At 37.3% G+C, this 12,887-nt stretch overlaps 1 protein-coding gene across 9 annotated transcripts in view; it reads right to left on the reverse strand.

Moving 5' to 3' along the window:
* LOC119860251 (F-box/LRR-repeat protein 21-like) overlaps positions 1-12,887 on the reverse strand; it is a 25,099-nt gene continuing 12,212 nt past the window's right edge. For all 9 annotated transcript variants that reach the window (XM_038413716.2, XM_038413719.2, XM_043491415.1 and 6 more), the window contains 4 exons: positions 10,348-10,806; positions 8,393-8,515; positions 5,025-5,196; positions 1-3,195 (listed from right to left, as the gene is read on the reverse strand). In XM_038413716.2, coding sequence (XP_038269644.1) covers positions 2,552-3,195; positions 5,025-5,196; positions 8,393-8,515; positions 10,348-10,719 — 1,311 coding nt within the window. In that variant the 5' untranslated portion in view covers positions 10,720-10,806 and the 3' untranslated portion in view covers positions 1-2,551. The remainder of the gene's footprint in view (positions 3,196-5,024; positions 5,197-8,392; positions 8,516-10,347; positions 10,807-12,887) is intronic.

Consider the following 12,887-nt stretch of genomic DNA (forward strand, 5'->3'; position numbering starts at 1 on the left):
TCAGTGGGCAAATGAGGTAAGTTTATTAAATTTACAGTTTAAACAAAAGTTACAAAAATCCTCATCAAAATAATATTTGGAACAAATTTAGATTATATTAATTTACCACTTATGAACTGCTTGGTTAACAAGTGATATTACACAGTCTCTACTAAAATATGTCTTGTATAGTTTGTAAAAACTCACTATTGATCAATTCAAATACATTTAGTATGTTTTATCCCAATTATCTCTTATTTTATGTTGTGTATAACTTTTCAAACCATTCTGTTTGAAAGAATGGAGGAGTTAGCCAACACCTAACCCAAAATTATTTGTACAGCAGAGAAGTTAGATTAACTAAGAAAGTAACTCTACTTGGCTTTTACTTTGATGTGACAAACCTCATACAGATCAACCAAATGCACACATCTCTGATTTGCTGCTACAAGTAGGTAGCTAGACAAACTATGGTACAATACACTACAATTTACATTAGTGTATAAAAGTGGATCACAAAAAACAAATGCATGATCTACTTTGCACTAACAAACTTTACCTCATTTCAAGTAAAAGAAAGATCGGCTTCACCACAGGATTCTTTAGTGTGGATATGCAACAAGTCAATCCTGCAGTCCTTACAGGCAGGACACTCATTTAGGTTGCAAGTCTTGCTTACATAGGGCTTGGCTACACTTGCAAATGTAGAGCGCTTTGGGTTAAACCAGCCTCATACAGCGCAGTAGGGAAAGCGCTGCAGTCTGTCCACACTGACAGCTGAAAGCGCACTGGGGTGGCCACATTTGCAGCTGCATTGGGAGCGGTGCATTATGGGCAGCTATCCCAGCGTTCAAGTGGCTGCAGTGTGCTTTTCAAAGGGGGAGGGGGTGGCGTGGAGTGTGTTGTGTGTATGTGGGGGGAGAGAGAGAGGGGGGGGGGGTTTTGGGGTGCTGAGAGTGTGTCAGCATGCTGTCCTGTAAGTACAGATGCCCCTCCCTCCCCCGCCTCTCTCAAAGCAAACATTAGCTGTTTGTTTTTTTCTCAGAGCTGATAAGCAGCCGCACTGGGCTCCCAAATGGAGCTTTGAAAAGGCCACTTCTGCATTCCTGCCAGAGTTCACAACAAAGACAAGAGAGGCCACTTCAGTTAATGGGATTATGGGACATTTTCTGAGGGCAATCAGGGCGCTGTACTGTAACTCCTTGTTCACACTGACGTTGTAGTGTCTCACCCAATACGCAGCAAACCTTATACCTCTTGGGGAGATGAAGTACCAGCAGCACTCTAGCCAGGGAGTCAGAGCGCTCTAAGTGCCTTGCCAGTGTGGACGGGGAGTGAGTTAGAGCACTCTGGGCAGCTTTATTGTGGTATAACATGCAAGTGTAGCCAAGACCTTAATGAAAACAGGATCAGCCCCCAACACTCACTATAGGAGGATTTAGTGGTTAGGGCAGAGTTCTGCGAGGCACAGCGAAGGCTCCCCAATTCCCAGGGCTTAATGGGGCCACTTTGGCCCCTAGCATTAGAACAGCCTTGGGTTGCTCTAAGCTTTTAATTTTATGCCAGGTGGGGAAATAACTGGATCCAGATGGTACAACCCAATCAAACCCTCCTCCCTACCAGCATACTTCTGTGTTGGTGTCGCTGAGATATCATAGCAATCCCTACACCAGAAAGAGGAATACAACCGTGACCATTTTGGGACATCTTAATAGACCCTGTGTGAAGGGAGCATGGGCCAGAATCCTGACAGTTTAGTGTTTAAGATAAAAAAAAACTGGTCTTAACGATAAAAGTATACACTTTATCAAACACCATGAATTATTAGGTACATCAATTTTAACAAGGTTTTGTTTTTTTCCTGTACAGATAAGTCAGTACATAGGAAGAGAAACAATGAATTATACAACACTATCTTTATGGTATAACTTGCTGATAAAGTGAAAATTGAGTACAGAGTTAAAATCAAAAACGTTTTCTTTATTGCGGCATTATTCCTTAATTTGCCACAATATTCAAACACATGTATACAAGCACATTAAAACAGATTTAATTAGCTACACTATTTCAGATTGCTCTTATGATACAAAGTATTTGTTCAACAAAAAATTATTAGTGAACATGTAGAACAAGTGGATTAACACTGCAAGTAATAGTTTACCTGAAAGTTCCATTTAACTCCCTATTAAGCAGACTAGCTTCAGACTCCCTTTAACCACATCAGAAAGACTATCATAGAACACCTTAAAAAACTTTGCACTAAGTGTGTTTAATGGAACGATTTAATTTAACAGAGGCCATATTAATATGCTTAATTTAATTGGAGGAAGAAACATCTCTAACCCACAGACATCCTTTCAATGTATCTATTGTTAACTATACGAGATTCTATTTTCTAATTTAATGTAACACTGTCACTCAAGCACTTCGCTTTAGCCTATATGCAGTTCATTAAACTTGAGACATTTAAAATTAAGTTTTGATGCTTTATTTTATAATTTCTTATTTGCATAGTAAGCAACATCTTGATCTAACCAGTTTTAACCATACAGTAATACTTTCTATAGCTAGTTTACCAGGTAGGCATCATATCAGGAAACCACATTCTTCCAAGGTGTTTGGAGACTTCTGAATGAATTTGATCCAGGTTGTAATCATTATCTGGAATGAGTACCTCCTCCATAATAGAAAGCTGGGTTAGCCTCCCTCCACACATCTTTACAAACTCAATAAAACCTCTGCAGGTAACCTCACATTCACCAAGGCCCATCGCTGTTAGGTTCTTACAGCGTTCAGCAATGCAAATGAGTTCATCATCCAGTGGCTGAAGTCCATTAGCACATACCACCAATTCAATCAACCTGGGGCAGTTCATTCCAATACGACCTAACATGGCTTTGCTTACTGCACGACCAAAGTAAAGGTGCGTAACAGGAGTTTCTTCTCTGAAAAATGCATCAAATTCCTCTTCATATAAAAAGAAGTACATCACAATATTGACTTTGGGGGAGTGCTTAACAAGTGCATCCCAACTTTGCTTTTTAATAGTATGAAATTCAATTTGTCCAGGATTTTCACTCACAACGTCTATACGAAGATGTTCAAGATTAACATGTTTCTCACTAGAAAGAGCCAGCAGCAGTTCATCACTTAGTATGTAATAATTCAAAGCCAGTTCCCTAAGGCCATGACACTGGTCAGCAACACAAAGAATTCCTAAGATGAAAAAATGAAATACATAAATTGCATATATTTCTTTTATAAAGTACAATATATATTTGTATACTTAGCTTAAATTAAATCATTTTATTCATTCAAACTACAAAACCATGTGGGGTTTTTTTTGTTTTGTTTTTTTTTAAAAGCATACCCATATCCCAGAACAATGTCTAATATTTCCAGAAAAGAAATGATAATAGAAAGGATTATTTTTGTAGGTTCGGAGGAAGTTCAAAGCTATCAGCTTTACAATAGTTCATATTTGATGGCACCCCTAAATGCTGTCAAACAAATCTCTTCATTTAAAAAGTTAGTGTAAAATATAAAATGAAGCTCTACTGTGAAAAATGGCTAAATATGGAATCTTCCTACTCTGCAGGTCTGCTTCTTTTGCATGTTCATATCTGCTTATTTTAGTGATTATTTCTCCCTACTGCTTTTTTTACTCCTGTTAGCCCTAGAATGTGCCTACATCTGTAAGAGAGTGAACTGAATTTTAGCCTATTTGTATACCAACAGAACTGCTTACTAAATTTAATTCAGTCATACTTGTAAAAAGCCACTGAATGCAATGAATAGGGACAAGTATTACTGAGGCATAATCTGAAGACAACGAGCTGCACATCTGTCACTAAGGCAACAATCTGGTCCACAGAAGCTTTAACTAGTAATGATATTTAAAAATGCAGTTTGATTTTTAGTTGTGCAAACTGCAACTGAGCTGGCATTCAAAAGCCTCAGTACACAACTGAACTCATTTAATATTTGTTGAGAAAAACAGAGCCTCACAAAACTTCTTTAAATGACAGGTTTCAGAGTAGCAGCCGTGTTAGTCTGTACCACAAAAAGAACATCGGATACATCCAATGAAGAGGGCTGTAGCCCATGAAAGCTTATGCTCAAATAAATGCGTTAGTAGTCTCCAAGGTGCCACAAGTACTCCTAGACGTCTTTAAATCACTTTAAGATGTTTTTAGACTCAGAATATGCAGAGTTTGTCATTGATAAAGTTATAATGACCATACATAAATGCATAACATTTACAATAATACCTTACGTAATTCAGGAAATTCAATGTTATCTAATTTCCCACCACAAATTTGTATTAAAGCTTCTTTTGCACTGCATTACTTGATTTTAACAATTAAGCCACATAAAGTTATGTTTTTTCAATGAACAGATACAGGTACTGTATATGCTCATGTTATCTTGAGTATATTATGGAACACAAGTTGATTAGTTTAGAAAATATTGTGCATGCTATGAGCAGTTCATGAATTTGAATACTTACAACTCCATTATTTTAAGTAAAATTTCTTCACACAACAAGAGTCATGTCCTTTATACTTATGTTACAGAAGTAGACTGTACTATATATAAACAAGTACTTGCCTTCATGTTGGACTAAGTGCACGGAAGGCTTAAATTTTTTTTTTAAATCTAAAATTGAATTCTTTAAAGAAGTAAAACAAAAGCATTAGAATGATTGAAACAGCATGGATGAACCCCAGAAACAGGAATAAAACCAGAAATATTTAAAGTCATACAAAAGGTATATCAATACTATTCTGATGCTTTCCTTTCACTTTGATTACTTCAAAAATGCTTAACATTAAAGATGACATTTTCCCACGCTCTAGACAACTGAGAATAGTAAAGTGGAAGGTTTAAGTACCACCTTTGAACTGAGAATTTGGATGAAAGATTTTAAAAACGGAAGAATAATTTATTCCAAATGTTAAGTACCTGAAAAAAGGTTAACAGAAATGCATCTCAACAGTAACTATTGCATTACTACTTCCTTTTTAAACAGCTTTACTACTCACCAGCAGGTGACACATGAGGACAGCTGCTCATTTTTAGCAGTTTTAGAGTATCGCTATTGTTAGCAACAAGAACCTTCAAAGATGGATCATCAACTGGTGTGTCATCAATTTTGATGGATGATAATGACTTGGAGTTTACAAAAACTACTGTCAGTGCTGATGCAAAATGAGCCTGTTCAGAGAAAGTGAGGTAGGGTGGAAGTTATCCTTCAATGGACATTTAATGTTATTATATCCATAGCATAGTTGATTGAACCTTTGCCTCAAGGTAGAGCCATTAGTTTTGTGTTACATGGGCTGAAGGGGTAAAATAATTAACGTAATTATAAATTCTTATTTAATCAATCCCCTAAGTTATGTAATAAAGAATATAGTACTTACTCTCAAACTAGGGGTTATTTTAATGCTTACAGTGAACACAAGCAGTTCTGCCCTCTTCCCCATTTCCCCTCTTTTTAAAGAAAAAAAGTGCATATAATGAAGAGCTTGAAGTAGCTACAGAATACCAGTAAGTAAAAATACCAAACTAAGAAAAAAAAAATCATCAAGAAACTGAACTGAGACCTTTCAGGACTAACATTTGACGGAGTGATAATTGAGCCCTAGCCCATTGAGAGGAAAAAAGGAAAGGATATACTTACATAAGTAAAATTAAGTACTGTAGCACCTCACTTCTGGAGATCTGATTCATACCACTACAATTTTGGAATCTTGAATAGGGCTGTCAAGCGATTAAAAAAATTAATCATGATTAATCGCGCTGTTAAACAATAATAGAATACCATTTATTTAAATATTTTCTGATGTTTTCTACATTTTAAAGTATTTTGATTTCAATTACAACACAGAATACAAAGTCGACTGTGCTCACTATTTTTTATTACAAATATTTGCACTGTAAAAAAAAGCAAGTATTTTTCAATTCACCTAATACATGTACTGTAGTGCAATTTCTTTATCATGAAAGCTGAACTTACAAATGTAGAATTATATACAAAAAAAGTGCATTCAAAAATAAAACAAATGTAAAACTTTAGAGCCTACAAGTCCAATTAGTCCGATTCCTTGTTCAGCCGATCACTCAGACAAACAAGTTTATTTACATTTGCAGAAAATAATGCTGCTTCTTGTTTATAATGTCACCGGAAAGCGAGAACAGGTGTTTGCACGGCACTGTTGTAGCTGGTGTCACAAGATATTTACATGCCAGATGCACTAAAGATTCGTATGTCCATGGGCGGAAGGTATAATAGGCCATGGGAAGCTCTGCCTCCCCCAGCGTGGTCACGGCCACAGGACCCCCGGTTGCACAGTTTAGAGGTAAAGTTTTTGCTTTATTATACCCCATGCAGGTTCCAGGGTGGCAGAGGAGGCACATCCCACCTCCTCAGCCACCCTGGAATACGCATGGGGAATATCAAAAAGTGTCTTCTACAGATGCTTTTCCCCTGGGTCATGGGTGGGTTGGGTCCGGGAAGGGAAGGCGAGGCATGACTGCAGCCAGCCCCAAGCTCCTCCAGGCAGGGGGAGGCTTGGCTTGGGGCTTCAGCCAGCCCGGCCTGGGCTCCTCTGGGTGGGGGGAGGTAAGGGGGAGCTCTGGGCTGCCACTGGCCTGGGGCTCCTCTAGCCGGGGGATGGGGGGGGGGGGGAAGACACACTCCAGGCTACAGCTAGCCCAGGGTTCCTCCGGGCAGGGGGTGTGCAGGTGGTCTTGTGGCTCTGGGCGGAAGGGGCAGAGCTGGGGCTAGCCTCCCCAGAGTGGGGCTCCACCCATGCATATGCCCCTTGATGCTTCAAGCACCATTCCAGAAGCCACGCATCCATGCCGATGACAGGTTCTGCTCGATAACTATCCAAAGCAGTGCAGACCTATGCATGTTCTTTTTCATCATCTGAGTCAGATGCCATCAGCAGAAGGTTGATTTTCTTTTTTGGTGGTTTGGGTTCTGTAGTTTTTGCATCAGATTATTGCTCTTTTAAGACTTCTGAAAGCATGCTTCACATCTCACCCCTCTCAGACTTTGGAAGGCACTTTAGATTCTTAAATCCTGGATTGAGTGCTGTAGCTATCTTTAGAAATTTCACATTGGTATCTTCTTTGCATTTGTCAGATTTGCAGTGAAAGTGTTCTTAAAAACGAACAACATGTGCTGGGTCATCATCTGATACTGCTATAACACAAAATATATGGCAGAATGCGAGTAAAATAGAGCAGGAGACATACAATTCGCCCCCAAGGAGTTCAGTCACAAATTTAATTAACACATTTTTTTTTTAAATGAGTATTATCAGCACGGAAGCATGTCCTCTGGAACAATGGCCGAAGTATGAAGAGGCATATGAATCTTCAGCACATCTGACACGTAAATATCTTGTGAAGCCAGCTACAACAGTGCCATGTGAACGCCTGTTCTCACCTTCAGGTGACACTGTAATTAAGTGGGTAGCAGTATCTTCCGTAAATGTAAACAAACTTGTTTGTCTTCGCGATTCACTGAAAAAGAAGTAGGACTGAGTGGACTTGTAGGCTCTAAAGTTTTACATTGTTTTGTTTTTGAGTGAAGTTATGTAACAAAAAAAATACATATGTAAGGAGCACTTTCATTCACTACTCCTGTAGTGCAGGAGACTGCACTACATTACTTGTATGAGGTGAACTGAAAAACACTATTTATCATTTTTACGGTGCAAATATTTGTAATAAAAAATATAAAGTGCACTGTATACTTTTTATTCTGTGTTGTAATTGAAATCGATATATTTGAAAATGTAAAAAAATCCAAAAATATTTAATAAATTTAAATTGGTATTCTATTGTTTAACAGTGTGATTAATCATGACTAATTTTTTAAATCACGATTAATTTTTTGAGTTAATCGCATGAATTAAGTGTGATTTATCGACAGCTCTAGTCTTAAACCATGCATTTGCTTCCCAGATATTCCAAGTCTGGATTAAACACCATACTTCAGCACAGGCTTACGACTCATTGAAGTCAATAGGACATAAGCAAATGCTTAGATACATTCCCAACTGGGACCATAATCAAGGTCACATGACCCAGAGTTGTGAATATATAGATACTAGTTTTATAGAAGCCAGTATCAGTGGGGCAAAAAGCTCTCTAAGAAAGGAGTGTTGTCAAATGTATGTCATACTTTAAAATACAAACATGAAAACGAGTGTTTAGAGAAATATATGGCAAGAAATAGAACTTTGTGCATTGGTGTACTTTAATTTTAAAGCGTTGGGTTTGTAAACATTTTTCTTTTTAATTCAATAATAATATCTACATAGTTTAACATGCTTAGATATTAAATGATTTGTTACACTATCAAGGTAAAATTTGACAGCCCATAGGACATTACCTTGGAGACGTTCATAAAACTTGGTTTTGCTGTTGAAATCAAACCTAATGTCTTGATAGAACAATTCACCAATTGAGACAGGATGTCACAGGCAGCTTCTGCAGACTCAGTACTACTATCAACCTAAAAGACAATTTTAAAACCCTGAAGTCATTTTGTATTGCTTCCTAGAAAGTCAGCAGCACGATAAAATATTTTTAATATCCAAACTAGAGTAGCACCAGTTTTTTTTTTTTAAACTAGTAGATTGCACTATACCAACTTTTATTTGCTCCAATAAAGGAATGTAAAACTTATTAAGCGGTTAATAATTTGAAGGCAGCAAAGAGTCATGAAAAGTACTTGCCTACAATACTTATTACACTGTGTGATTATCAGATAAACCCTGTTCCAACAGTCCTGATAACACCAGACATCTTAAGGTTATCCATCTATCTTTGATTTGCCTCATCCCTACATTTCTTTATCAACATAACAATTTGGATGCATGACTAGTACTGAATTGCAGGTTAATGTATAGCATAATTCCATAGCTGATGCCTCTTCCTTCATAATTATCAACTGTCAGACTTTTGGGGTTTATTCTGGTCTAAAAACAGGATAAATAAAAGTAATCCAGCAAAGTGGTCCACATTACATGCAGTGTAGCCTAGTGAAACTTGGAGACCTGGGTTCTACTCATGACTCTGCCACTGGCCTGCTGGAAGATCCTGGACAAGCCTCTTTACGTCTGTATTTCAGTTTCCACATCTGTAAAATGTGGGTGATACCTACCTCCTTTGTCAAGAGCTTTAAGATACGAGCTACAGGGTGTTATCTAGATCACTATTCAGATGACATATTAAGCAAATCAGTTGTACTATGTGAAGTAGCTAAATGTACTTAAAGTAACTGATTAAAATGTTAACCATGGACAGCTACAGAACTGCATCACAAGAACTCTGAAGGCAACTAAAAAACGAAATTACTAATGACAGTGTTAGGAGAAAGGAACTTCTGAGTTTAAACCTGACTTTGATATCAACTCCCCCTCTGTGGTGTTCACAAACTTAGGCTATTTTACACTACAAATTCATCCATGTAAGGGGACCTGGTTACAAAATTATAGTCCTCAAATGTAATTAAGACTGTCTGCCATTGTAGATTCTATCTATGTAATTGCTATACTTTGAGTGGTGTATCTCCAAGACAAGCTACATTAATATCATTATCTGAACGGTCTAACACCCAAATAAAGGGAGGACTATGTTAAGGTGGTACTCTAAACATGAACTTAACACTTGTGTGTGTAAACATTACTGTGCTGTTTCTTGGATATTAACATTTCTCAATCACCTCAATATTCCTGTGCAGCATATAAAAAGTTCTGAGATATCCTTTAATATATGTAGTTAGATATACTATTTTGATTACATTTTCTTTACCCCTCTGCTTTAAATTGCTATGTCTAAGAGGTAGAAAATATTACTTTCCTCCTTCCCTCCCAGAAACTGAGAATTAGTCTGTAGAGCACTTAGTTTAGTGCCACTATAACAAAAACTGCGTATAGCATGTCAATCCTAGTCTTACAGTATACTTCCACTGACAATACTGGTCTTGTAATTTTTAAATACAAGAGGTAAAATAGCTACTATTTAATGTCAAAATTGCGACAACATTGTGCAAAATTAATTTTTTAAAATCACTAAATTAAATGCAACAGACTCTGAAAATCATGTGAACTAGATACTGTACATGTACAGGAAAATGCTTTAGCAAATGCTTCCTTTTTGAAAAATGTTTTTGCTGGAAACATCTTTGAATATAAACTTTCCATGCATTCACTAAAATAGTCATACCAATTTATTCTTTAAAAAAAAAAAGTTGTTTTTGGATGGAGATGCAATACAATTTACAGACATCCAAACACCACCGTCCTGTAAAATGACAAAACATGCCTCCACTCCTATCTTTACCTTGAAGCTGACATACTGCAGATCATCAGCATGTCTCTTGATAATCTGCTGAATGAGATCGGGGTGAGTAGACTTTAAATAAGAAGTAGCTGGTTGGTTAAGCTCAAATTCAAACTTCCTCCACAGGTCAGGAATATGAAAAACTTCATTCCACCTTCGGCAAACAGAAGATGCCCGGGCTCTATCTACTAAAGGCAAGAACTGAAAAATATGTAAAACTACATGGAGCGGCAGGGTTCCCCAGTCCATCAAGGTTTGCAGGTGAGACTTGCCAAACGCTGATCCATAGAAAAATGTTTTCTGCTTTTTTGATCTTTGTGGTGCTTGGAGAACTGGGTTCTCAGTTTTAACAGTCCGCCTGATTCTCTTCATTTTGAAAGCAAACAATGTCAGGTACTAGAGTGGTGTGACGTGAAGAAGGTACAAAGCTTTTTGTACGTTTTCAAGTACAATAGATCTCTTAAAAAAAAAAGTACAGAAGATCAGAAAAACAAAAACAGACATGTTAGCTAACCCTACGTATAATCTGACTACCATATAAAATGTCTCTGCACTTGATACAATGTATACAGGGTAGTAAGAATCTCATTTCCATACATATGGTATGCTCTGTAATGTAATTAATGAAACCAAATTTCCTAGGTCCAGATGAACTACCCAAGGACAGTTTCATCTGCCAGTATTTCATGTAATCATATCACCAACTGCCTTCTAAAAAAAAGAATAAAATATAAAATTAAAAAATAAAGTTAACCATATGCATAAGTTTCCACTGCAAATAAAACTATGGGATTTGCTACTAGATTTAAGTAAGTAGGCTCAAACTAGCGGGTCCATTAGTAATTTCTAAGAGCATATTTGTCTTTGTTACAGTTTAAGGTACACGGTTAATGCGTATTTTTTCCCCAAAGTGATGGACCTGTGAAATGCCATGCCACTTTTTGTCTTATTCTTTTAGCCAAAATGGCAAAATAGGGCTTGTCTACATAGGGATTTAGCAAAAATTAATCCAAATTGATTAAAGGTGTGAATTTAAAGTGGATTAGTTAAACTGCATTGAGTAAGAGTGTCCACATAGTGTTTAGCATTAAAATGACTAATTCAGTGAATTAAGCTAAACCAAGTTAAGATCACTTTAACTCTGTGTAAGTGTCAAGACAGGATTTAATGTGGATCAATCAATCCACTTTAAATTCACTTTAGTTCATCTGGATTAAGACTTGTCTACACAGGAAAATTAAGTGCCACTGGATTGCGAAGTCTGAGGAAGGATCACCCCCACACTGCCTAACAGCTTGTCCAGGTAAATCTAATTCAATGAACTTCTGAATACCTACTCTCACCCATGTTCCTTTTTAGAAAAAGGAAAATGCACAAATTATTGCTGCACATAAAAGCAAGGCAAGAGATACTGATCAAACAAAGTGGATGAACCCACAGAGTAGTTTTCGAATCACATAACCTAGAACTTCAATGCTTTTGAAATACTTCATTTTTTTTGAAGTGGGGACAAGGTATAGTGCATAAAAGATGAAAAAACAAAAGATCTAGAGTTTATTTTACACATTTGCAACGTTTATCCAGGTTACAGACATTTATCTGACACTTGCCCCTACAGTGTAAGGAACCTACTTCAGCACGCTGTAACTTCACAAAGAAACTAGTTTATTCTTGACCAAGCTTGTGAGGCCTTACATAAAACTGGATGGCATTTCCATATCTTTTACATAGTAACTTTTAAGTGCTGCATCAGATCAATTCCAGAATTTTCAGGAATGTTAGGTATCAATTGTCAGAACTCTCTTAATTTGGGGTACACAACACCATCTGTACTGAACAGCCACAGCTTCAGCCCTCTATATAACTGTCTATCAATTAAAGAACTGGTTATGGAACCCACTAACACCTTCCAGCATAACAATACCCCTTGTCTCATCTCTTCTCATCCTCACAATATAATTTTATGGCAATACACCGAATGTCCTATCTTTCAGATAAAAAGATGATAAATAATGGTGGGAACAGAGCCCCTAGCATAAAGGGAGGGAGGAACGGGGATGCAGAGACCACATGGGCTGGTAGAATGAGGGACCCTGAAATGGAGGGCACATAGAATCCCTGGGGCTCGAGGGAGACTGGGGACCCTGGCATGAGAGGAGAAGCCGAAGGGGGGTTGTAGTAATTCCTTAAATAGAGAGGGTTGGAGGGTAGCAAACAGAGTGCTTGTGGAAAAGAGCAGAGAAATGCAAGCAGCTCTTGGTGTATGCAATGAGTTTGGCCTAAAAAAGCAACAAAGTATTGCAATCTCCTAGTTTTGTAGCACACAGAAAACGTATTATATACTTCACAAAAGACATCAGCTTGTAAATTTGTTGCAAGGTTAAATTTAGTTGGACAGCAAGGAATGAGGATAACAGCCAAAGAAAAACAATCAAGTGGTAATTCATTTTAGACATGCGCATAACTTCATGGTTTCAGGGTTGCTTTTAAAACTATAAAAAGAAAGATACTACTGACTCATTTGTTATGGATAGTGAGCT

The sequence above is a fragment of the Dermochelys coriacea genome, chromosome 8, assembly GCF_009764565.3.
Source record: "Dermochelys coriacea isolate rDerCor1 chromosome 8, rDerCor1.pri.v4, whole genome shotgun sequence".
Taxonomy (NCBI): Eukaryota; Metazoa; Chordata; order Testudines; family Dermochelyidae; genus Dermochelys; species Dermochelys coriacea.